We start from the raw sequence: 27,867 nt of genomic DNA on the forward strand, positions 1-27,867 counted from the left end.
ATGCCAAGGGTGAAAGTATAACTGACGGGGGATGGGAGCTTCCTGAGGCTATAAGAAGCCTCCCCAGAACCAATGAGAGGCCACCCTAATAGGTCCCAGGTGTGCAGGTGAGAGTCTGCACTGAGATCAGAACATTAACCCCAGAAGTGCCGGTCACCCAGCACTGGTATCATGACACATACATTACATTACTGATCCTGTACTGATCCTGAGTTACATCCTGTATTATACCCCAGAGCTGCACTCACTATTCTGCTGGTGCAGTCACTGTGTACATACATTACATTACTGATCCTGAGTTACATCCTGTATTATACCCCAGAGCTGCACTCACTATTCTGCTGGTGCAGTCACTGTGTACATACATTACATTACTGATCCTGAGTTACATCCTGTATTATACTTCAGAGCTGCACTCACTATTCTGCTGGTGCAGTCACTGTGTACATACATTACATTACTGATCCTGAGTTACATCCTGTATTATACTCCAGAGCTGCACTCGCTATTCTGCTGGTGCAGTCACTATGTACATACATTACATTACTGATCCAGTACTGATTCTGAGTTACAAACCATTTTGTAAAAAGATGGAGTCGTGTTCCAGACTACCATTTCATATGACACAGAACAAAATGGCATTGCAGAGAGACAGAACCGTACTCTCTGTGAAAGTGGAAGAAGTATGTTGCTTGATGCGTATCTACCTACAACGTAAGGGGGAGAAGCCATCATGACAGCTTGCTATCTTTGAAACAGAGTGCCAGGTAAAGCCACAAATAAAACTCCATATGAGCTATGGAACTGCAAGAAGCCTAACCTGAAGCACCTCAGGATATTTGGAAGTAAAACGTTTGTGTATGTCTCCAAAGAAAAACGTTCCAAGTGGGAGTCACACATAAAGCAAGGAGTCCTGGTGGGCTATAGCGAAATTCAAAAGGGTTACAGAATCCTGCACCCAGAGACCAAACACAGTAACAATTAGCAGAGATGTAGTGATTGATGAAAACTCTGTATCGCTCAAATTCCATGAAGTTACACCAGTTATTCAACCTAAGACGCAAGAACAAGAATCTCAATCACCAAACCCAGACACTGAAATGGAAAACACTGAAGTGTGGATAAGCTCTGAAGCCACCAAGGAAGACACAGAAAAACCAAGTCAACCTCCAGTCAGGAGATCAGAAAGGCCAAACAAAGGTATCCCAACTAGACGCCTTTCTTATACGAAACCTACAAAAGACAAAATGAGAAAAACCCTGCTGTAACTAAATAATTAAAAAGCGGAATCACTGATTGGGTGGATCAAGGAAATGCTGTAGATATAGTATATCTTGACTTCAGCAAAGCATTTGACAAAGTATCTCATACAATCCTTATTGAAAAAATGACTAAGTATGGAATGGACAAGGCAACTGTTAGGTGGATTCATAACTGGCTTAGTGAACGGACCCAAAGAGTGGTCGTAAATGGCTGCACATCCAGTTGGAAGAATGTCTCAAGTGGGGTACCACAGGGCTCTGTCCTGGGCCCTGTATTGTTCAACATCTTTATCAACGATTTAGATGAAGGAATTGAGGGTAAACTGATTAAATTTGCTGATGACACAAAGCTAGGAGGGATAGCTAATACTAGAGAAGAGAGAGAGAGGATTCAAAAAGATATAAATAAACTGGAGAAACTAACAGAATGGTTTTTAACAGGGAAAAATGCAAAGTACTACATCTGGGCAATAAAAATGAAGAAAGCATATACAGAATGGGAGGAATAGGCCTAAGCGACAGCACATGTGAAAAAGACTTGGGTATACTAATAGATCACAGACTGAATATGAGTCAACAGTGTGATGCAGCAGCAAAAAAGGCAAATGCAATTCTAGGATGTATTAACAGAAGCATACAGTCTAGATCACATGAAGTCATTATTTCCCTCTACTCCTCTTTGGTCAGACCTCATCTGGAATATTGTATCCAGTTTTGGGCACCACATTTTAAAAAAGACATCAACAAACTGGAGCAAGTTCAGAAAAGAGCAACCAGAATGGTGACAGGTCTGCAAACCCTGTCTTATGAGGAAAGGTTGCAGGATTTGGGATTGTTTAGTTTGCAAAAGAGAAGACTGAGAGGAGACTTAATAGCTGTCTTCAAATATCTAAAGGGCTGTCACATTGTAGAAGGATCAACTTTATTCTCATTTGCACAAGGAAAGACTAGAAGCAATGGGATGAAACTGAATGGGAGGAGACACAGATTAGATATTAGAAAAAACTTTTTGACAGTTAGAGTGATCAATGAGAGGAACAAGCTGCCACGAGAAGTGGTGAGTTCTCCTTCAATGGAAGTTTTCAAACAGAGGCTGGACAGACATCTGACTGGGATGATTTAGCGAATCCTGCTTTGAGCAGGGGGTTGGACCAGATGGCCCAGGAGGTCCCTTCCAACTCTACGATTCTATGTTTCTATGAAAAGTTCATTTAAATAATTCAGAGCTCTTAGTAATGCTGTATTTGATCAAATATAGCATAAAAGCCATCCCACCGTCAACAAGGTGACTGATCAGTCCGGTCCTACTCGGTCTAATATTAAAAACCTTATCATGTGTCAAAGATGTCCTTTTGTCTGCCCTTATTCACACACTGACGTCAAGGACTAAGCACAATGATGTAAAACATCACCACTTATGTGACTTAGTGGAATGTGGTGTACTCGAGTTTGTTTATTGCGAGTCTGACAAGAAGACAGCTGATGGTATGACAAAGCCATTATCAAGAGCCAAGTTTGTGGACTTCAGAACCTCAATCGGACTAACAGGATAAGTAGTTGTTGAGTGGGAGTGTTGGAATATGTTTGGTGCAACAACTCCATTTCTGTCTGAGTGTTCAGTTGCTAGATTTGTATGCTGTTTATAAAGTTAAAAAAAAACTCCCAGAGGCTCACACAAGGAGAGCATGTGACTGCCTTTCCTATTTTTCCTGTGTCTGTGTATGAGAGAAGCAGCCTGCTGTAGATTCTGCACAGAGACACACAAATGATTTATTCCTGATCTATTAAGCTTATCATATATTGTTCCTGTTTGTTCCTAAATAAAGAAGCTCTGTTGTCACACGCTTGGAGAGTATCCTGAATAATCCGCTGCCAACATCCTGTATTATACTCCAGAGCTGCACTCACTATTCTGCTGGTGCAGTCACCGTGTACATACGTTACATTACTGATCCTGAGTTCCATCCTGTATCTCTTTTATTATAAAATATCAAAAACAATACAACACAACATTCCAGAAAAGAAAACACATAAAGCAAAATACACACATTAACCCCTTCACCCCCAAGGGTGGTTTGCACGTTCATGACCGGGCCAATTTTTACAATTCTGACCACTGTACCTTTATGAGGTAATAACTCTGGAACGCTTCCATGGATCCCACTGATTCTGACATTGTTTTCTCGTGACATATTGTACTTCATGTTAGTGGTAAAATTTCATTCAAATAACTTGCGTTTATTTGTGAGAAAAACGGAAATTTGGCAAAAATTTTGAAAATTTCGCAATTTTCCAACTTTGAATTTTTATGCCCTTAAATCACAGAGATATGGCACCCACAAAACTTGATAACTAACATTTCGCACATGTTTACTTTACATCAGCACAATTTTGGAACCAAAATTTTTTTTTGTTAGGAAGTTATAAGGGTTAAAAGTTGACCAGCGATTTCTCATTTTTACAACACCATTTTATTTTTACGGACCACAACACATTGGAAGCCACTTTGAGGGGTCTATATGATAGAAAATACCCAAAAGTGACACCATTCTAAAAACTGCACCCCTTAAGGTGCTCAAAACCACATTCAAGAAGTTTATTAACCCTTTAGGTGCGTCACAGGAATTTTTTTAAATATTTTTAAAAAAATGAACATCTAACTTTTTTTCACAAAAAAAATACTTCAGGTTCAATTTTTTTTATTTTACCAAGGGTAACGGGAGAAATTGGACTGCAAAAGTTATTGTGCAATTTGTCCTGAGTACGCTGATACCTGATTTGTGGGGGGGAATGACTGTTTCGGCGCATGGCAGAGCTCAGAATGGAAGGAGCGCTGTTTGACTTTTTCAATGCAAAATTGTCTGGAATTCAGATCGGACGCCATGTCACGTTTGGAGAGTCCCTGATGTACCTAAACAGTGGAAACCCCCTACAAGTGACCCCATTTTGGAAACTAGACCCCCCAAGGAACTTATCTAGATATGTGGTGAGAACTTTGAACCCACAAGGGCTTTACAGAAGTTTATAACGTACAGCGGTACAATTAAAAAAACATATTTTTTCCACAAAAATGATCTTTTCACCCCAAGTTTTATTTTCCCAAGGGTAACAGGACCCTAAAAGTTATTGTGCAATTTGTCCTGAGTACGCCGATACCCCATATGTGGGGGTAAACCACTATTTGGGCGCATGGCAGAGCTCGGAAGGGAAGCAGCGCCATTAGACGTTTTTGGCTGGAATTGAGATCGGACATCATGTCGCAATTGGAAAACCCCTGATGTACCAAAACAGTGGAAACCCCCCACAAATGACACCATTTTGGAAACTAGACCCCCTAATGAACTTATCTAGATGTGTGGTGAGAACTTTGAACCCACAAGGGCTTCACAGAAGTTTATAACATAAAGCCGTACAATTAAAAAATCATATTTTTTCCACAAAAATGATCGTTTCACCCTCAATTCTTATTTTTCCAAGGGTAACAGGACCCTAAAAGTTATTGTGCAATTTGTCCTGAGTACGCTGATACCCCACATGTGGGGGTAAACCACTATTTGGGCACATGGCAGAGCTCGGAAGGGAAGCAGCGCCATTTGACGTTTTTGGCTGGAATTGAGATCGGACACCATGTTGCGATTGGAAAAGCCCTGATGTACCTAAACAGTGGAAACCCCCCACAAATGCCACCATTTTGTAAACTAGACCCCCCAAGGAACTTATCTAGATGTGTGGTGAGCACTTTGAACCCCCCAGTGCTTCACAGAAGTTTATAACGCCCGGGCGTGAAAATAAAAAATTCATATTTTTTCCACAAACATGATCTTTTAGTCACCATTTTTTTATTTTCCCAAGGGTACCAGGAGAAATTGGACCCCAAAAGTTGTTGTCCAATTTGTCCTGAGTATGCTGATACCCTATATGTGGGAGAAAACTACTGTATGGGCACACGTCGGGGCTCGGAAGGGAAGTAGTGACGTTTTGGAATGCAGACTTTGATGGAATGGTCTGCGGGTGTCATGTTGCCTTTGGAGAGCCCCTAATGTACCTAAACAGTGGAAACCCCCCACAAATGACCCCATTTTGAAAACTAGACCCCCTATGGAACTTATCTAGATGTGAGGTGAGCACTTTGAACCCCCAAGGGCTTCACAGAAGTTTATAATGCCCGGGCATGAAAATAAAAAAATCGTATTTTTTCCACAAACATGATCAATTAGTCCCCAATTTTTTTATTTTCCCAAGGGTAACAGGAGAAATTAAACCCCAAAAGTTGTTGTCTAATTTGTCCTGAGTACGCTGACGCCCCATATGTGGGAGAAAACTACTGTATGGACACACGTCAGGGCTCGGAAGGGAAGTAGTGACGTTTTGGAATGCAGACTTTGATGGAATGGTCTGCGGGTGTCATGTTGCCTTTGGAGAGCCCCTAATGTACCTAAACAGTGGAAACCCCCCACAAATGACCTCGTTTTGAAAACTAGACCCCCTAAGGAACTTATCTAGATGTGAGGTGAGCACTTTGAACCCCCAAGGGCTTCACAGAAGTTTATAATGCCAGGGCATGAAAATAAAAAAATCGTATTTTTTCCACAAACATGATCAATTAGTCCCCAATTTTTTTATTTTCCCAAGGGTAACAGGAGAAATTGAACCCCAAAAGTTGTTGTCCAATTTGTCCTGAGTACGCTGACGCCCCATATGTGGGAGAAAACTACTGTATGGACACACGTCGGGGCTTGGAAGGGAAGTAGTGATGTTTTGGAATGCAGACTTTGAGGGAAGGTTCTGTGGGTGTCATGTTGCCTTTGGAGAGCCCCTAATGTACCTAAACAGTGGAAACCCCCCACAAATGACCCCATTTTGGAAATGAGACCCCCTAAGGAACTTATCTAGATGTGTGGTGAGCACTTTGAACCCCCAAGGGCTTCACAGAAGTTTATAATGCCCGTGCATGAAAATAAAAAAATCGTATTTTTTCCACAAACATGATCAATTAGTCCCCAATTTTTTCATTTTCCCAAGGGTAACAGGAGAAATTGGACCCCAAAAGTTGTTGTCCAATTTGTCATGAGTACGCTGACACCCCATATGTGGGAGAAAACTACTGTATGGACACACGTCGGGGCTCGGAAGGGAAGCAGTGACGTTTTGGAATGCAGACTTTGATGGAATGGTCTGCGGGTGTCATGTGCGTTTGGAGAGCCCCTGATGTACCTAAACTATTGAAACTCCCCACAAGTGACCCCATTTTGGACACTAGACCCCCCACGGAACTTATCTAGATGTGTGGTGAGCACTTTGAACCCCCAAGTGCTTCACAGAAGTTTATAATGCTCGGACGTGAAAATAAAAAAATCATTTTTTTCCACAAAAATGATATTTTTGCCCCCAATTTTTTATTTTCCTAAGGGTAACAGGAGAAATTGGACCCCAAAAATTGTTTTGCAATTTGTCCTGAGTAGGCTGATACCCTACATGTGGGGGTAAAACACTGTTTGGGCGCATGTCAGAGCTTGGAAGGGAAGGAGCACCATTTGACTTTTTCAACTCGGAATTGGCCGGAATTGAAATCAGACGCCATTTGCATTTGGAAAGCCCCTGATGTGCCCAAACAGTGGAAACCCCCAATTCTAACTCCAACCCGAACCCCAACACACCCCTAACCCTAATCTCAGCCCTAACCCTAGCCCTAACCCTAGCCCTAACCCTAGCCCTAGCCCTAACCCCAACCCTAATCCTACCCTAACCCTAGCCCTAACCCTAACCCTACCCTAACCCTAACCCTAGCCCTAACCCTAACGGTAATGGAAAAATGGAAATAAATACATTTTTTTTATTTTATTATTTTTCCCTAACTAAGGGGGTGATAACGGTGGGTTTGATTTACTATTTATGGCGGTTTTTATGTTTGGCGGCTGTCGCACGCTAAAAGACGCTTTTTATTGTAAAAATAGTTTTTGCATCACCACATATTGAGAGCTATAATTTTTCCGTATTTTGACTCACTGAGTCATGTGAGGTCTTATTTTTTGCGGGACGAGTTGACGTTTTTATTGGTATCATTTTCGGGCACGTGACATTTTTTGATCGCTTTTTATTCCGATTTTTGGGACGCAGAATGAACAAAAACCAGCGTTTCATGAATTTCTTTTGGGGGGGTGCGTTTACACCGTTCCGCGTGCGGTAAAATTGATAAAGCGCTTTTATTCTTCGGGTCAGTACGGTTACAGCAATACCTCATTTAGGTCGTTTTTTTATGTTTTGTCAGTTTTATGCAATGAAAACTATTTTATATAAAAAATAATTAGTTTTGCATCGCTTTATTCTGCGAGCTATAACTTTTTTATTTTTTCGCTGATGATGCTGTGTGGTGGCTCGTTTTTTGCGGGACAAGATGACGTTTCCAGCGGTACCATGGATATTTATATGCGTCTTTTTGATCGCGCGTTATTACACTTTTTGTTTGGCGGTATGATAATAAATCATTATTTTTTGTTTCGTTTTTTATTTTTATTTTTTAAGGGGTTCACTAAAGGGGTTAACAAATGGGACAGTTTTATAGGGCGGGTCGTTACGGACGCGGCGATACTTAATATGTGTACTTTTATTGTTTTTTTTTATTTTCAAAAAATTTATTTGGGGGAATATTTTTTTTTTTTTTTGTAATTTATTTGGCGATTTTTTTTAAATTATTTTAACACTTTTTTTTAATTTTTTTTTTACTTTATTAAATAGTCCCAGGTGGGACATCACTGTTCTGTGACAGATCGCTGATCTGTCACATCTGTGACAGATCAGCGATCTGTCACAGGCAGTGCACAAGGCTTCCTCATGCCTGCGCTTTGCAGGCCCTGAGGAAGCCAGCTTCCTGCAGGCCCCCGTTGCCATCTTGGATTCGGGGGCCTGCAGGAAAGGAGCCCCCGGCAGCAGCGCTGCACATTGCGCTGCCGTGGGGGCTCAGGGAAGCACGGAGGGAGCCCCCTCCCTGCCGATGCTTCCCTTTAACCCCCGGTACACTGCGATCATGTTTGATCGCGGTGTGCAAGGGGTTAACGTGTCGGGGCGGTCCGTGACCGCCCCTGACACATTGTGCCGGGTGTCAGCTGTGATAATCAGCTGACACCCAGCCGCGATCAGGGGTGCTCACCTCGTGGGCGCCGCTGATCGCGGTAGACGTACTATCCCGTCCATGGGCATAGGGGCCCGGGTCCCATGGACGGGATAGTACGTCTGATGTCAGGAAGGGGTTAATCATACACTTAGGACATACAGAAACTTGTGCAAAACCGCAACTTGTTATAGTCCCCAAGCTTTCCAGCTTATGGGACCCCCAGCAGGAACTTTCCAACAGAAAACTTTTCCCATAAAATAATGAAAAACAGTTTTTAATCTTTCACCCCCATTCACTCTCTTTCACTCCCCATTCACACTTCCACCCATACCTATATACAGGAAAACAAAAGTAATATTCTTGGCCCATGCTGCCTTAAATAAACCTAGCCAATTCTTTTTTGGCAAAATTACCTACACCAGCTTAACACCTCTATATATATATTTTTTTTTATTATTTTTTTATTTTTATTTTTATTATTTTTTTCCCACCACCCACACCACAGGTCCATAAATGTCCATGGCCTTATCACGTCTAGGCCTGATGAGCACGAAAGTTTATGCCCACAAGCAAAACCCTCACCCATTTGCCCCGATGTGCTCAAAAATGGTCCATTTTCCATAATTTCCATGGTCCATGGTATATGGTATATCCATTCGCCACTTTCCCCTTGGTTTAGGGTCCTTTTACTTTTTTTTTTTTTTTCCGCTCTCACCCCCCCATTCACCCCCCTCCCAACCTCACTACGCCCCCCATGCACCTCTGACTACGGAAAAGTATAACAACACATACTACAATACATATACTACAATACAATATTACAATGCAATGTCATTACATCATTTGTTTTACCGAATAATACCACACCACAAACCTTTACTTACAGGCCCAAGTTCAGTGCCTGCAAGCCCAATATCCATTATTTCTCTATCTCAAAACAAAAATCTAGGTGTGCCATGCAGTAGCCCACCACCAGGAAAAAGGAGTTCTAGAGGCCCCATCCCTCACTAACACATTCACCCTGTCCCTCAACAACTAAGACTGTCCCTACTTCTGTCCCTAAAGAAACTGTCCCTATCTGTCCTTACCTGCCCCTATTCTACCTACCTTATCATAACTAACTCTCTATCTGTCCCTCAGTGCCTGTCCCTCCCTGTCCCTATCTGCCCCTACTTCTGTCCCTCACCACCCACACCACCTTATGCTGTCCCTACCCACATTCACACAAAATCTAGCTCTCCCTAGAGTGCGTTTTTAAAAGGAAAGGCACCTCCAAAGCCAAGAGGCCCTCCTCACACCCAACCTTTCGAACTCCAAAGAACGCACCTTCACCAGGTCACCCAAGATGTTACTAACCACCTCTTCCCTTGGGAGGGCTTTCTGCCGCGTCGAAACTAAGCACCGTGCATTCCAAATGTAGAACCTAACAACTACACTGACTAGGAATAAAGTGCCCCAGTCTCGGCCACCCAGAGTTCTGAACGCTCCATAGGCTCACTCGGCATAGGAGAGGGACGCCAGCCGCGGCCAACGTATGGAAGCCCCCACCGTTGTAAACCTCTGCATTAAAGGGACACTGAAGCAGGAAGTGCTCAATGCTTTCCAGCACGCCGCCACACTCCTCACGGGGACAACCCCGATCATCGGATTTCCTGCACTTCAAGTTATCCTTTACATACAGCCTCCCGTGGAAGCAGCGCCAGGTCAAGTCCCAAAACTTCGTGGGGATCCGCTTAGAATTTAAAAGCCCAAGCCCCACCTCCAGATCCCGGCCTGGGCAATCCTTAAGGGCCAGGGGCTTCTGGAAATGGGTCAACAGAACCCTCCTGTCAAGGCATTGCCGCGACATGGTCCTGATTTCCCACATTCCCAGACCCCACCGGCGGATCACCTTCAGAACCGGGGTAGCATAAGCCGGGAGATGCCCATGAGGTGTGCGGAGGTCCTTCACTTGCCCTCCTGTCTCCCATTCCTGGAAGAAGGGCCGAAGCCAACCCTTGCAGGAGACTACCCACGGAGGAGCCCTCTCTAGCCAGAGGTTGGAAATGTTGACTTTAAGAAAGGTGTTCACTAAGAACACTACCGGGTTGACCATACCCAACCCACCTAGTCTCCTCGTGCGGTATGTGACCTCTCTCTTGATTAGGTTGAGCCTATTCCCCCATAACAGCTGGAAGAACAGGCTGTAGACCCGTGTCCAGAAAGGTTCTGGCAAGATGCACACGCTGCCTAGGTAAATTAACAAGGGAAGCAGAAAGCCTTTAGCCAGGGCAACCCTTTCCCTTAGGGTCAAAGACCAACCCTTCCATTGGTCCACCTTTTGGGCGGCGATCTTAAGTCTGCCCTCCTAATTTTGCTGGGAGTAGTCCCCGGGGCCAAATTCGATGCCTAGAATTCTGGCGGTGGCCTGGGGCCCTGGAAGGATGTCCGGGAGATCAAAACTAGGATATCCCCCTCCCAGCCAGAGACTTTCACACTTATCCCGGTTGATCATGGACCCGGATGCCTCCGAGTAGCGCACTACCTCTGACATGACCCAATCCGCCTCCCCCCTTGAGGACACGAAAAGGGAACCATCATCGGCGTACTCCACCACACTCAGAGAGGACCCAGAGCCTGCCTGGTCCATCCCGACTCCCGCCAATGGTCCACGATCTACCCTCCTTAGGAAGGGATCGATCACGAACACGTATAAAAGCGGGCTCAGCGGACAGCCCTGACGGACCCCAGAACCCACCTCAAAAGGGCGACCTGACCAACCGTTCACCAGTGGAAAAGTCTCAGCCCCTTGGTACAAGATCGCTAACCATTTTACAAACCTCCCAGGCAGACCATACCTCAAAAGGACGGACCAGAGGTACTCATGGTTGACCCGGTCAAAGGCTTTCGCTTGGTCTAACGACAGCAAGTACCCCTTCCAGTGGCCTGCCCTACCCTGCTCCACTGCCTCCCGGACACCGAGCACAGCACTAAAAGTACTGTGGCCTGGAACAGAGCAATGCTGGTCCCCTGAAAGGAGCCGGGGTGCAAACTTCACCAGCCGATTAAACAGCACTTTGGCCAGAACCTTCCGGTCCGTATCGAGAAGCGCTATGGGACGCCAATTCTCGATACGGGATGGATCTTTACCCTTTGACAGAATAATTAGGGCTGACTTCCTCATTGAGTCGGGAAGAGTGCCTGAGGATAGACACTCATTAAAGACCCCTGTCAAGAGGGGGACCAAGGAGTCCCTAAAAGTCTTATAAAACTCGGATGTTAAGCCATCCGGACCTGGCGATTTCTTGGGCCGAAGCCCATCAATGGCCAGTCTCACTTCCTCCTCCCTAATTTCTTCTGCCAAAACACCAAGAGAGGGATCACCCCCTGGCTCAGGGACGGTTTCAGTCAGGAAAGCTGACATCCTATCCCGATCCAGATCCTTCTTTTCCAAGAGGCGCGAGTAGAAGGATCTGACCACCTCCAGTATCCCTGATTTGGATCTGTTCAGGGACCCCGTACTGTCGATCAGTCCTGTCACCATCTTACAATTCACTGACATCTTACAGTTTCTGTAAGGGTCGGGCGAGCGGTACTTCCCGAAGTCCCTCTCAAAAACTAAAGATGTGTGTCTATCATACTGGCACCTCTTGAGCAAAGATTTCACTCTGGAGATTTCCTCACGGTCACCTCCAGTTGAGACAAGCTGCTCGAGTTTCCTCCCCAGAGCCTGATACAAGCGGTGCCTGTTCAAACTTCTGAGGTTCGAGAGCTGACGGAAGAACCCCGCCACCCGCTTTTTGAAGATCTCCCACCACTCTGATTTACTACTACAGAGATCCAACAGCGGTACCTGGCTCTGAAGAAAATCCTCGAAGGATTGTCTCACCTCCGCTTCTTCCAGCAGGGACGACTTGAGCTTCCACAGCCCTCTTCCCATCCGAGGAGTCTCTGCAACATTCAGAGAAAAGAAAATTAAACAGTGGTCGGAGAACTCCACCTCAACGGCGGACACAGCAGAAAAGATGGCGTCCTCCTTCAAAAAAAACCTGTCTATTCTAGACCTACTGCTACCCCTATGGTAGGTGAAACCCCCGTGGCCTGGGGTGTGCCGGATGTGGACATCCACCAGGCGAGCTTCACTAGCTATGCTATTAAGCGCGACGCTGTCATAAGCAATGGTGTTGAAGTCCCCACCGAAGACCACCTGCCGGATCGTAAAAAGAAAGGGCTTGATCCTCAGGAAGAGACATTTGCGGTCCCACTTGGACTGCGGGCCGTAGATGTTGATGAGCCGGAGCTCTTGTCCCCTCATGAAGACATCTAGGATCAGGTACCTCCCCATTTCCAACTCAGTAACCCGTCGGCATTCAACAGCTGCAGTCTTAAAAAGCACTGCCACCCCGCTATACGGCTCGGCCACAAGAGACCAGTATGAGGGCCCGCACCTCCACTCCCTCCATGCTTTATAGATGGCCCCCATGTCTGTTAGTCTGGTCTCTTGCAAGAATAAAATTTCTGCCTCAATCCGGGAGAAAAAATAAAAGGCCGTGAAGCGAGCCGCATCTAACTTAATGCTGGCGACATTAATGGACGCCAGCGTCAACGGGGCGAGTTCAGCCATCATGGGTGATCAAGTTGGATGGCCAGTTTCTTCCCTGCCCCGCTATCACCTCCACCTGGGGAGGGGTCAGACACCTTCCTTTTCAGGGAAGCTCCCGACGTGTCCATCCCACCCCCCCGGTGTCCTCGCCCCCGGGTTCCAGGTCTGTCCCCCCCCTCAGGAGGAACAGTTCCCCCTGAGGGACGGACTCCGCCATCCCCCGAAGGACCCCCCAGCCCAGCACCCTCGTCTTGCAGCTCATCATCTGAACCTCCGAGGGCACTGAACCGGTTGGAGAGTCTGATCAGAGGGGGGTCAGCGGACCCTTCCGTGTGCACCCTGGTGGTCGGGGACGGGGGAGACTTTGAAGGCTTGTCAGCCTTCTTCCCCCCCCCGTTTTGCGCTTGGCACGCTTGGTTTTGCCACCTGATGCTGTAGGCTGCTCTCTGACATCCTCGTCGACACTTTCATAACAAGAGGAGTCATCTGAGTCAGCTGCTTTCTTCTCTCTCTCCATCCTCCTGATCTCCTCACTCACCGCACTCTCCCCCAGGGCCTCAGAGGCTTTGGCCACGGGCCTGGAGGGAGGAGCAGGCATCGCCCCAGTTGCCCGAGGCTCCACCTGTCCCTTACCTCCCTGGCGCTTTTCCTGCCTCCGCTGGTACGCGGGGCCCCTTGCAGCATTGCCCTTCCTCACTGGCCCCTCAGCCCTTCCTCCTCCGCCACCACCTGTCACAGCAGAAGAAGCGCCACCAGGGGTTGCCCCCCCACGGTCTCTCCCCACTGGGCCTGCGGCGGCATTAGAGAAAGAGCGAGGGCAGCGGCTGAGAGGGTGACCTAGGTCACCACACAGGTGGCACCGAATGTCTTTGCACAAGGCGGCCAGGTGGCCTACCCCACCACACAATGCACACTTCTGCACCTTGCAGCTGGCGCTGAAGTGGGTGGGGTCGCCACACTTGTGGCAGACCTTCGGTTGCCCCCGGTAGAAGACCAGGATCCTGTCCCTTCCCAAGAACGCCGAGGAAGGGATGTGGGTGACCGTGCCTCCGGAAACCTTCAGCTTTACCATGAAGGTCCAGCCCCCCGACCAGATGCCAAATTCGTCCCTGTTCTTTTTTGGGACCTCGGTGACTTCCCCGTAACGAGAAAGCCACGTCATTATGTCCACGCCTGCGAGCGACTCGTTACAAGTCACCACGGTCACTCGCTTGATGGCATTTTGGCGAGACACCGCTTGCGCAACGAAGTCTCGCCATCCGGGCTCTTCTCGCACCAGCTCGTAGTTCGACCAGAAGAGCTTAAGCCCCTCTGGCCGCACAAAACTGACATCAAAGAAGCGGCACACCGAAGGATGTATCAGGGCAAAAATGTCATTCGCCCCAAAGCCCATCTTTAGGAGGAGCTCCACCACCTTGCTCCTGGGTGGATTAGCTTCATTGCCCCCCCCACCTAAGACGGACCACATTCCTTCTTGGCAGCCCCTGCCTGGCTGTGGGGAGAGACCAAACAGTCCCTCCCTCCCTCCCTTTGATTTTGGAAGGCAGCAAGGCCATGTCTCTCTATCCAGAAAGAGAGGTCCACTCTCCTCCCCTCTACTGTTACCGACCTTTCTCCCCTTTTAAGGGCCTCCAGGAAACGGTGGTGCAAAGCGCCGTCCCTGGAGCCCGGAGGCTAGGAGACCCCCCCAGGACCACCCTGACCCCCAGCCGCGGACCCCGCATAGTTACGTTGGGGTCTCGCGGCTGGGGGGCAGATGGGCCAGCCCTCCCACCACCACTTGTGCCTGCACCCTCATTCGTCCTCCCACTCACTCTCCCATTCACTCTATTATTCCCACTCACCCCAGCATTCACTCCAGCACTTTCAGCCACATTCACTCCCTCATCCATGTCACTCACATCCCCATTCACGTCCGCAAACAACTCCTCAAAAATATCAGTCACCCCACTCTCACATTCACTCACGCACTCCTCATACCCCTCAGCACCAATTTTATTTATATTTACATTTTTATTTATATCAGCATTAACAGTTCCTTTGCCGCAATTTTCCCTCCCACCTGCTGGGGGCCCTAGCTGGCCAGGTGCTCCATGATTGCCCTTACTGGCCAAGAGTGCTGCTGCCCCTTTAAGTGCCTGATGACATACTGCAGATTGCCCTGGCTGGGCCTGGGAGCAGCAGCAGCTCCTGGTTTCTCCAGCACCATTTTTTTTTCTTTTTCAGAGTTTCTTTTGATTTCCTTGCTCTGGGCAGGGACGGCCTCTGGCACCGCTCCCTGCCCTGCATCCTTCTTCACCCCCTCCGCCAGCTTGCCAGGGGGCGTCAGAGTCCCCGCACCCGCAGATGAAGGTAGGTGGGCTGGGGACCGCGACAACCCCCCGCCAGCTTTTGGGGGCAGCTTGCTTGCACTGCTTGGGAGGGTGGGTGGGACAGAGGGCAGCGGGCCTGCTGTGGCCACGCCCCCCCGCCAGTCACGGCCACCACGGGCAGAGCAGTGACCCCTTGCGAGGCCACACCCCCCCCAGGTGATGCGGACATAGCGAGCGGGACAGCGGCCGAGGAGGACACGCCACCCCCGCATGCCACAGCCTTTGCAGGCCGGGCAACACTCAGGGAGGCCCCGCCCCCTCGCAGACCACCGCCGCCACTCTGTGCCCACCACTTGCCACGGGCAGGGCCGGCCACTCCCCCTCGTCGCCCAGTGGCGGCGGAGCCCCCCGCACGGACCCCCTTTTGGGTCGACGTGCCGGAGACCCCGCTCTTACCACGGGCCGACCAGCTCCCAGCTCCCTGCACCGCTTCAGTTGTCGTTTGATTTTTTGTTCGCCCTTCCTAGACTTCTGGACCCCCACTAGCGATCCAGACTTAGCGGATCCGTACGTGGGGGGTCCAGAAGCCCCAGCACTCGCCGCCGGAGGTGCGGCCCTGGCTGTACCAACTTTACCTGGTGCCAGGCCAGCCCCCCCTGCCACCGAGGGCTGAGCCTGGACACCACCACCAACACCACAACCAGCACCGACCTCCATGTCGCTGCCCTGGTCTGAACTGTCACCAGATGCGACAGTCAGGTCACAACAGTCATCTCTCTCCCTGCTCCCTCGCTGCGGACCCACCACAGGGCCCGAGCCGGGGTGGGTAGCGGGTTCCACACAGCGGGACAGAGGGGCCCCGGGAAGAGGAGCAAAAACCAGTTGTTCCTCCACGCCTTCAGAGGCCTTACGCCTGTGCCTCCTGTTTCTCCTCTTCCCGGTTGCCTCATCCTCCGGGCAGACTTCATCCCCAAACAACAGCGTGCCAAACCGTGCTGGGGATTCCATCTGCCGCACTTGCCTGAGGATGAGGCAGCCCCCCTCGGTATTACTCCCACTCCCTCCATCCTCCCCCTCGCTCCCGCTTTCCTCCGTGTTACTGGAGTCCAGCGGGAGGGCCAATTGCTCAGGGGCTATCCCGCTGCATGTTACTTGACTCCTGCTGGTGTCCTTCAGGTCTTCAGGTGGAGGCGGCCCGGGTGTAGCGTGGGCGCCATCTTGCTCTTCCTTCTCACTTTCCTCCACCTGGGTGGGGCCTCCTGACCCCCAGGAAACCCACTGGCCATGGCCCTGAACCGTTCCTCTTTCCGCAGCTTCTCCTGGAAGGGGCTGCTGCCGGCCATGATGACACTTCGCCGGCCCTCCAGGGCCCGAATCTCCTCTTCCAGATGCTGGACTGTGGCGGCGACCTCCGCTCTCTTTGAGGTACGGAGCCTGTTTTTAGATATTATCCTGGCTCCCTCCAACTCCCCCCGAAGTCTCCTCAGCTGCTTCCCAGCCTCCTCATATTCGGAGAGGTGGGCATGGATGCGGGAGGCGTAGGTGGTAGCCGGCTCTCCCGCAGCCTTGGAGCCCCAGATGTTAAGAGGGGGCCCCGCCTAACCTCTGCTGCACCTCCGGGGGAAGGGCCCGCCACAGCCTTCACTTCAGGGGTCCCGGACCCTGGAGCCTTGCGGCCCCCTGGGGTCTGCTTTTTCCCCATCCCTGGGACTGGCTGGCTGTGCCTTGGGCCTCCTGATGGTGGATGAGGCCCCCCCACCCCCAGCTGGCTTGCCGGGGGGTGGGAGCCAGGGGCACAGCCCCGGCGCTCAGTCCCAGGGAGAGTCCTCTTTCCTGGGAAGGGGGCAGATGGAAAGTCCTTGCAGGAAAAAAAAACCTCCCTTCCCAGGAGCTTAGCAAAACCCTAGCCTGCAGAGCTCAGCTGCGACGCTCCTCCTCTTCCTGGGTGTGTCCAGAGCTGCACTCACTATTCTGCTGGTACAGTCACTGTGTACATACATTACTGATCCTGAGTTACCTCCTGTATTATACCCCAGAGCTGCACTCACTATTCTGCTGGTGCAGTCACTGTGTACATACATTACATTACTGATCCTGAGTTACATCCTGTATTATACCCCAGAGCTGCACTCACTATTCTGCTGGTGCAGTCACTGTGTACATACATTACATTACTGATCCTGTACTGGTCCTGAGTTACATCCTGTATTATACTCCAGAGCAGCACTCACTATTCTGCTGGAGCAGTCATTGTGTACATACATTACATTATTTCCTGCATTGATGCTGAGTTACATCCTGTATTTATCAGCAGGAGATTATCACTAGATGACTAGTAAACCTGTTGCCGTGTAGTTTTCCATATTCATCAGCTTTGTATAATCCCACCTTCACCACTAATTGGTAGCTTTCTGCCTATGCACAGTGTACATAGAAAGCTTCCAATCTGTGTCATGGGCGGGTTAATATACAGCTCAGGATTCAGAGAATTGGGAGATCTGCAGAATATAAAAAAGGGATTTCATCAAAATTGCAGCAAGCGGCCCAGTAAGAGATACAACGCTGCATCAGGGTCGCTATTTATAGTAAAATGGTGCTGAAATGTGAATGTGTTTAAATCCCAAATATCATACATATCAAGCAAGTTACATTTAGTGGCTAAAAACCAGATCTCATTCACTGAGAGCAAGCTGAAAAATTGAAAAATGGTGCTGCAGTAAACAGAAAGTATCAAGCAAAGTTGTAAAAGTTTTTGTATTATGTGATATTATTAGTTCTACGCATCTTTATTCTGTAAATATATGAGAAGCTTCTTAGTGTTCTGTGTGTAATTATGTATTTTGTTTTCTACTTCACAGGACACAACGGTCTGGTAGCGGTAAGTTTTGTGACATTTTTTATTACATAGGTTTCCCCCTATATGTGACCCTCTGGTTTCATAGTGTTGGTAAAGAAGTGCTGACCGCATGGAAACCCCCGATATAAGATGCTTACATCTACAATGTACATTACAGTTAGGGTCATTTATTAACTGTGCCCTTTGCCTTATCCAAAAAAAAAAAAGACTGAGTCCGCATTTTTCTTAAATATCAATAATTCTGCATCTATAGAGAATTTGTCTTCATGTTTTCAAGGATTTTGCGTCGTAAAAAGGTCATTCGATGTTAGACGATTAAAATGTTGCTAAGTAATGAATCTGACGTGTGATGGCAGAGGGAAATACAAATGTGGTTGGTTACTTGCCTTGGAGTGTTATCCTGCTAGTCTGCAAATCATCTCTCCTCCAGAAAACAGGAAAACTATCTCACTAGTGCCCCCTACTGAAGGCAGCTCCTTCGTAAGTCAAGCCTTTAATAGTTATTTTCTTTATTCTCTACAAACTAAATGTATCCATTGGATGGGAAAAAAGTGTGTTGACTGCTGGGACCTCTGGTGATCCAAAGATCAGGGCTCTGAATGAAGCGGAGATGTGCATCCTTGACCTCTCCTCCAATTAGGGCTCCATATCCCGTATCGTTGGGAATCCCATCAGCCAGACACCCATCGATCAGCAAGTTATTTGCTTTCCAACTAAAACGATTGCTTGATTTGTTGGGAATAGCCCTGTAAGGAGCCTTGTATCATCACCGAATCTCTTTCAAAAGGATTAAGTAATTTGTCTATAGACAACTGTTTCGGGGGTTTTGCCTCTCATTAGTGTAAGGAGTCTCAAAGCTCTGAGGAGTCAAAACGTCTGCAAATTATCTCTCCTCCAGGAGGAGGGAATCTATCTTATTAGTATCACCAATTGGAAGCAGCAACTCCATAAGGCAATGCACAGCCCTTTATTGAGCCTTGCATCATGGCTCAAAAGGAAGAAATGTCCATCTTGGTATGTAAGTGATCGAGCCATCAGAAGAAAGGAAAACCATCTTTCTAGTACTGACTAGCTTCTCTATAAGTCAATATTCGACCTTTTACCGAGCTTTGCAACATGACTAAACACAAGTATTATCCAAACCTGTAGCATCAATGGCCTCTCAACCAGCCAACCAGTAAGCTGCTGTGGCCTGATGAGGGGCAATAACCCCTGAGACAGTTGTCTACAGATCGTTGTCTTTTCCTTTTATGAAGGCCTTGGAGTGGATAACATACATAGTCAAAATGCAAAGCTCATTAAACCATTGGACACTAACTTATAGGATGTCTAGTTTGTTTGTTTGTGTTTCCTCTGGAGGAGAGATATTTTGCACAACCTTTTCCCACTGAATATTGCCTGACATACAAGACCCCCTATACTAGCTGGGAGTCTTCACAAAGATAAAACTTAGGGGTCTGATACTCAACCAATGTTTTTTAGGTTGAAACTTTGTATAGAAGTAAAACTAAGAAGTTTCTGGGATGCAGTTTGCAGCCAGTGAGAACAGAAGAAGTGCACAGGCATGTGATTGCCAATAATCTCCAGGGGCTTCCCAGAGTGTTCTTATATTTATGCACTTTATAAATATAGGCATTCCATATATGAGAAATTAATATATAAGAGCAAATAGAATTCATAGCTGTGTAATAACTTAAAAACACTCCCTGTCTTCCCAGCTGAGGCACACCCCTCATAAGCTAATTTGTTCTAATTCTGTCATTACCATTCCCTAAGGCTAAGCTCACACGAGCGTATACAAAATAGTCCAATTTTCATCCGAAAAAATGGACGATTTTTTATCTGTATTGTTATATGTATTACATCTATTATACATCAGTATTTTAATAAAATTGAATTGTTCAACATCTTTATCAATGATTTAGATGAAGGAATTGAGGGTAAACTGATTACATTTGCTGATGACACAAAGCTAGGAGGGATAGCTAATACTAGAGAAGAGAGAGAGAGGATTCAAAAAGATATAAATAAACTGGAGCAGTGGGCAGCAACTAACAGAATGGTTTTTAACAGGGAAAAATGCAAAGTACTACATCTGGGCAATAAAAATGAGAAAAGCATATACAGAATGGGAGGAATAGGCCTAAGCAACAGCACATGTGAAAAAGACTTGGGTATACTAATAGATCACAGACTGCACATGAGTCAACAGTGTGATGCAGCAGCAAGAAAGGCAAATTCAATTCTAGGATGTATTAACAGAAGCATACTAGATCACGTGAAGCAGTCTAGATCACGTGAAGTCATTATTTCCCTCTACTCCTCTTTGGTCAGACCTCATCTGGAATATTGTGTCCAGTTTTGGGCACCACATTTTAAAAAAGACATCAACAAACTGGAGCAAGTTCAGAAAAGAGCGACCAGAATGGTGATCGGTCTGCAAACCCTGTCTTATGATGAAAGGTTGCAGGATTTGGGAATGTTTAGTTTGCAGAAGAGAAGACTGAGAGGAGACTTAATAGCTGTCTACAAATATCTCAAGGGCTGTCACACTGCAGAAGGATCATCTTTATTCTCATTTGCACAAGGAAAGACTAGAAGCAATGGGATGAAACTGAATGGGAGGAGACACAGATTAGATATTAGAAAAAACTTTTTGACAGTTAGAGTGATCAATGAGTGGAACAGGCTGCCACGAGAGGTGGTGAGTTCTCCTTCAATGGATGTCTTCAAACAGAGGCTGGACAGCTGTCTGGGATGTTTTAGCGAATCCTGATGACCCAGGAGGTCCCTTCCAACTCTACGATTCTATTATTCTATAATTCTAAAATTTACAAAACCAAATACAGACTGATATGTTAAGACTTGCAATGTATATTTAAAAATTCGATGCTATACTGGTGTTCTGTATGGAATCCATGTTTTTTTTTGGTGTACCCCTAGAATTGAATTGGCGAATTGCATGCAAAATACGGAAGACAGTAGTACATGCTGTACTGACCGGACATTCACTCCGAACAAAAGAAATTGTGATCTGAACAGCCTATTGACTAGCATTTTCCAGGTTTTAATATGCTTGTACATTATTAAAAAAAAACCACACCTGCCTGCCTTCTTCCAGTAACAGTGCCACCACACGTGTCCGTGGGTATGTCTGACATTACAAATTAGCTTCAGTGGAGAGAATAAAACAGGGCTGCAGTACCACTTTTAACCTGAGGACAGGTGTGGTGCTGTTTCTTTTTTTTTTTTTTTAAATGATCAGACATGTTTTTTTCCGACTCTGGAACTTCGCTTTAAATAGTGTATACATACCTTAAATGCTTAAATTGGATTAGAAGCTGACATAAGGACAGAGACCAATGTAAGTGGATTGTATGGATTTATCTGTAGGCATCCTTCTATCACAGATTATTCTCTTTTTCTGCAGGCAGCGTATCTGCAGAAATCTGGGGTGAGCTGCGTAGTTCTTGAAAGACGCCATGTGATTGGTGGAGCAGCAGTAACTGAGGAGATTATCCCAGGTAGAGTCTATATTAAATTGTTTATACACAGAGCTGATTATTTAACCTATTCATGATCAGGCAACTTTCTGTTTGTTTTTGTTTTGTTTTTTTTTTTGCATGCTTGTTTTGTTCTTTCCTTACTCCAACTTGTGGTTTTGTTTGCAGGGCGAGTTGTGGTTTTGAGCGAACCCATTCAGTACAAGGTACTGAAAACCCAGAAAAAATAAATCAAAATAAAATACTGGGAAAAAAATCATTTTTTTAGATGTTTGTTGTGGGGGGTTTTTTGCCATTGCTGAGATACAATTTTGTATATAAATACAACATTTTGATCACTTTTTATTTAATTATTTTGCAGGGGAGATGCTGCGTCCAAAAAAATAAGCGTTTTGCAAGTTGATTTTTTTTGTCTTTATACCATCTATCCTATTGGTTAAATGGGTTTTATATTTTGATAATTCAGACCTCTATGGATGCGGCTATACATAATATAACTCTTTTTTTGATTTCCTTATTTTTAACTGGGGACAAATTGGAATTTTTATTTTTTTATTTTGAAAACTTTTATTTTAGTTTTATACTTTATTTTTTTATGTGTTACGTTTCGGTCACTATCATGGATCTTCTTCAGACATGTGGAGCTGTGAGGAGAGCAGGAGGAGGAACAAAGCGCTGACAGAGATATGCTGTATCTCTATGGTGCAGTGCGCTGTCAGCGCTTTGTTCCTCCTCCTGCTCTCATCACAGCTCCACATGTCTGAAGAAGGTCCATGATAGTGACCGAAACGTAGCAAATAGAATGTACACCGTGTGGATTATTAAGCTGTGAATAAAACAAAACTATTTTTTCTGCATTTGGGAGTGCCGGATTTCTTTTTCTGTAGCTGTAGTCCATAGCTTCAATGCCTTCATCTTGCAGGAACTGCTGACACACTCCAGCCACATGAGGTCTGGCATTGTCCTGTATTAGGAGGAACCCAGGGCCAACCGCACTAGCATATGGTCTCACCAGGGGTCTGAGGATCTCATCTCGGTACCTAATGGCAGTCAGGCTACCTCTGGTGAGCACATGGAGGACTGTGCGGCCCTTCAAAGAAATGCCGCCCTGCACCATTACAGACCCACTGCCAAACCGGTCATGCTGAAGGATGTTGCAGGCAGCAGATCGCTCTCCACGGCGTCTCCAGACTCTGTCGCGTCTATCAAATGTGCTCAGTGTGAACCTGCTTTCATCTGTGAAGAGCACAGGGCGCCAGTGGCGAATTTGCCAATCCTGGTGTTCTGTGGCAAATGCCAAGCATCCTGCACGGTGTTGAGCTGTGAGCACAACACCCATCTGTGGACATCGGGCCCTCAAACCATCCTCATAGAGTTGGTTTCTAACCGTTTGTGCAGACACATGCACATTTGTGGCCTGCTGGAGGTCATTTTGCAGGGCTTTGGCAGTGCTCCTCCTGTTCCTCCTTGCACAAAGGCTGAGGTAGCGGTCCTGCTGCTGGGTTGTTGCCCTCCTACGGCCCCCTCCACATCTCCTGGTGTACTGGCCAGTCTCCTGGTAGTGCCTCCAGCCTCTGGACACTATGCTGACAGACACAGCAAACCTTCTTGCCACAGCTCGCATTGATGTGCCATACTGGATGAGCTGCACTACCTGAGCCACTTGTGTGGGTTGTAGAGTCCGTCTCATGCTACCACAACCAACATTCAAAAGTGACCAAAACATCAGCCAGAAAGCATTGTTACTGAGATACTGTCTGTGGTCCCCACCTGCAGAACCACTCCTTTATTGAGTGTGTCTTGATAATTGCCAATAATTTCCACCTGTTGTCTATTCCATTTGCACAACAGCATGTGAAATTGATTGTCAATCAGTGTTGCTTCCTAAGTGGACAGTTTGATTTCACAGAAGTTTGATTTACTTGGAGTTATAGTCTGTTGTTTAAGTGTTCCCTTTATTTTGAGCAGTGTATATATATATAATATATACATAAATATGCATAGTATAAAACACCAAGTGGTATCAAAATTGTACTGCTATGCAATGCTCAAATTACTGTACACTGCCACACAGTGACCAAATATTAGTTTTATACCATGCCCAAATTAAAAAAAAACCTGGAGAATTGTAGAACTTCTATGTAGTGGTCATTTATGTCAATAACATCTATATATGTCTGTGGTTAAATGTAAAATATTGATTTCTATAGCATTTTTGTTTTAAATAGGTTTTAAATTCTCACGAGCGTCCTATCTCCTCAGTCTCCTGAGACCACAGATTTACAAGGACCTGGAACTAAAGGTGATTTTCACATTTGTGCTTTGCATTACTGGTAGGCAACAATGGCACTTCTCAAAGAGTGGAGATATATTAGGCAGCAAGTGATCAGAAATGTGAAAAACATGAGGATCTAAGCAAGAGAAGAAGATGGCCTTTTGAGATGGAGTACGGATTATTTTTTGTAATATTTATGGCCGGGTTAATGATGAGTTATTGCACCAGGATGCACTATGGGAATAAGACAAGGCAGCAGAGGCAGTGCGATGGGGCAATGTTCTGCTAGTGTATGTGTCATAATACAGGGATAATACACTCAGTGATGTCACATTACAGAGATAATACACACAGTGATGTCACATTACAGAGATATTACACACAGTGATGTCACAGAGCAGGGATAATGCACACAGTGATGTCACATTACAGAGATAATACACACAGTGATGTCACAGAGCAGGGATAATATACACAGTGATGTCACAGAGCAGGGATAATACACACAGTGATGTCACAGAGCAGGGATAATACACACAGTAATGTCACAGTACAGAGATAATGCACACAGTGATGTCACATTACAGGGATAATAATCTCAGTGATGTCACAAGTACAGGGATAATAAACACAGTAATGTCACAGTACAGGGATAATAAAATAATACAGGGATGATAAGATAATACACACAGTGATGTCACAGTACAGGGATAATAATCTCAGTGATGTCACAGTACAGAGATAATAAACAGTGATGTCACAGTACAGGGATAATAAGATAGTACAGGGATGTTAAGATAATACACACAGTGATGTCACAATACAGGGATAATAATCTCAGTGATGTCACAGTACTGGGATAATAAACACAATGATGTCACAGTACAGGGATAATAAGATAATACACACAGTGATGTCACATTACAGGGATAATAAACACAGGGATGTCACAGTCCAGGGATAATAAACACAGTGATTTCACAGTACAAGGATAATAAACAGAGAAGTCACATTACAGGGATAAAAAACACAGTGATATCACAGAGCAGGGATAATAGACATAGTAATGTCATAATACAGGGATAATAAACACAGTTATGTTACAGTACAGAGATATTGCACATAGTGATGTCACAGTACAGGGATAACACATGCAGTGATGTCACAGTACAGGGATAATACACACAGTGGTGTCATAGTACAGGGATAAAAAACACAGTGATGTCACAGAGCAGGGATAATAAACACAGTAATGTCATAATACAAGGATAATAAACACAGTGATGTCACAGGACAGAGATAATGCACACAGTGATGTCACATTACAGGGATAATAATCTCAGTGATGTCACAAGTACAGGGATAATAAACACAGTAATGTCACAGTACAGGGATAATAAAATAATACAGGGATGATAAGATAATACACACAGTGATGTCACAGTACAGGGATAATAATCTCAGTGATGTCACAGTACAGAGATTGCAAACAGTGATGTCACAGTACAGGGATAATAAGATAATACAGGGATGTTAAGATAATACACACAGTGATGTCACAATACAGGGATAATAATCTCAGTGATGTCACAGTACAGGGATAATAAACACAGTGATGTCACAGTACAGGGATAATGCACACAGTGATGTCACATTACAGGGATAATAAACACAGGGATGTCACAGTACAGGGATAATAAACACAGGGATGTCACATGACAGGGATAATAAACACAGGGATGTCACAGTACAGGGATAATAAACACAGTGATTTCACAGTACAAGGATAATAAACAGAGAAGTCACATTACAGGGATAAAAAACACAGTGATGTCACAGAGCAGGGATAATAGACACAGTAATGTCATAATGCAGGGATAATAAACACAGTTATGTTACAGTACAGAGATATTGCTCATAGTGATGTCACAGTACAGGGATAATAAACACAGTGATGTCACAGTACAGGGATAATAATCTCAGTGATGTCACAGTACAGGGATTATAAACACAGTGATGCCACTGTACAGGGATAAAAAACACAGTGATGTCACAGAGCAGGGATAGTAAACACAGTAATGTCATAATACAAGGATAATAAACACAGTGATGTCACAGGACAGAGATAATGCAGACAGTGATGTCACAGTACAGGGATAATAATCTCAGTGATGTCACAGTACAGGGATAAAAAACACAGTGATGTCACAGAGCAGGGATAATAAACACAGTAATGTCATAATACAAGGATAATAAACACAGTGATGTCACAGGACAGAGATAATGCACACAATGATGTCACAGGACAGAGATAATGCACACAGTGATGTTACAGTACAGGGATAATAAGATAATACACACAGTGATGTCACATTACGGGGATAATAAGATAATACACACAGTGATGTCACAATACAGGGATAATACATACAGTGATGTCACAGTACAGGGATAATAAATGCAGTGATGTCACAGTACAGAGATAATACACACAGTGATGTCACAGTACAGGGATAATAAAGACAGTGATGACACAGTACAGGGATAATGCACACAGTGATGTCACAGTACAGGGATAATACACACAGTGATGTCACAGTACAGGAATAATAAACACAGTGATGTCACAGTACAGGGATAATAAACACAGTGATGTCACAGTACAGGAATAATAAACACAGTGATGTCACAGTACAGGAATAATAAACACAATGATGTCACAGTACAGGGATAATAATCTCAATGATGTCACAGTACAGGGATAATAATCTCAGTAATGTCACAGTACAGGGATAATAAACACAGTGATGTCACATTACAGGGATAATAAACACAGTGATGACACAGTAAAGGGATAATAAACACAGTGATGTCACAGTACAGGGATAATAAACACAGTGATGTCACAGTACAGGGATAATAAACACAATGATATTACAGTACAAGGATAATAAACACAGTGATGTCACAGTACAGGGATAATACACACAATGATATTACAGTACAAGGATAATAAACACAGTGATGTCACAGTACAGGGATAATAAACACAGTGATGTCACAGTACCATGATCATAAACACAGTTATCGCACAGAACCGGGATAATAATCACAGTATTGTCACAGTACAGGGAAAATAAACACAGAGATGTCACAGTACAGAGATAAGGGATCTAAGGGTTGTGGAGAGTGGCAAGCAAAGCTTGGCATGTCACAGTGAGGAGATTTATACGCCATGCATGCTCATCTTGGAAATTAAACATTCAAATTGTCTTTTCAGAGAAGAAGAACATTGGAACCATAGTGCCTCCTATTGGAAGTAACAACCCTAAAAGTCAATATCAACCCTTTAACAAGCCTTGTCAATTGACTTATGATAAAAGGCAAACCAGAATTACTCTGAAGTGCCAGGTTTGGCTTGTCACTCTCCAAAAATTGAAACCTTACCCCTTAGATCCCAGTCTTAAGCCTTTGCTGAGGGGCAATATGCCGAAACACCTGGTTTGGTCATAATCATAAGGCAATGCTCATTAAAGGGTCGATATTCACTTTTAGGATTACTACTTCCAATAGGTGGCACTAGCGTTCTAGAAGTCCTCTTCCTCTCTGAAGAGGCAATTGACATACAGTACAGCGATAGTGCACACAGTATTGTCACAGCACTAAGATAATTAAAACAGATGTCACTGTAGAGAAATAATACACTCAGCAATGTTACAACACAGGGATAATAAACACAGTGATGTCACAGTAATGGGATAATAAACACAGTGATGTCACAGTACAGGGATAATAAACACAGTGATGTCACAGGATAAGAATAATACACACAGTGATGTCACAGTACTGGGATAATAAACACAGTGATGTCACAGCACTGGGAAAATAAACAGCGATATCGCAGTACAGGGATAATACATGCAGTAATATCATAGCACAGGGATAATAGACACAGTGATGTCACA

At 45.5% G+C, this 27,867-nt stretch overlaps 1 protein-coding gene across 2 annotated transcripts in view; it reads left to right on the plus strand.

The window, feature by feature from the left end:
- Positions 1 to 27,867, plus strand: part of PYROXD2 (pyridine nucleotide-disulphide oxidoreductase domain 2) — a 165,269-nt gene that overhangs the window by 34,431 nt on the left and 102,971 nt on the right. For both annotated transcript variants that reach the window (XM_073552820.1, XM_073552821.1), the window contains exons 2-4: positions 18,126 to 18,145; positions 21,555 to 21,648; positions 23,856 to 23,929. In XM_073552820.1, coding sequence (XP_073408921.1) covers positions 18,126 to 18,145; positions 21,555 to 21,648; positions 23,856 to 23,929 — 188 coding nt within the window. The remainder of the gene's footprint in view (positions 1 to 18,125; positions 18,146 to 21,554; positions 21,649 to 23,855; positions 23,930 to 27,867) is intronic.

The sequence above is a fragment of the Dendrobates tinctorius genome, unplaced genomic scaffold (assembly GCF_039654945.1).
Source record: "Dendrobates tinctorius isolate UK_male_01 unplaced genomic scaffold, ASM3965494v1 ptg000196l, whole genome shotgun sequence".
NCBI lineage: Eukaryota > Metazoa > Chordata > Amphibia > Anura > Dendrobatidae > Dendrobates > Dendrobates tinctorius.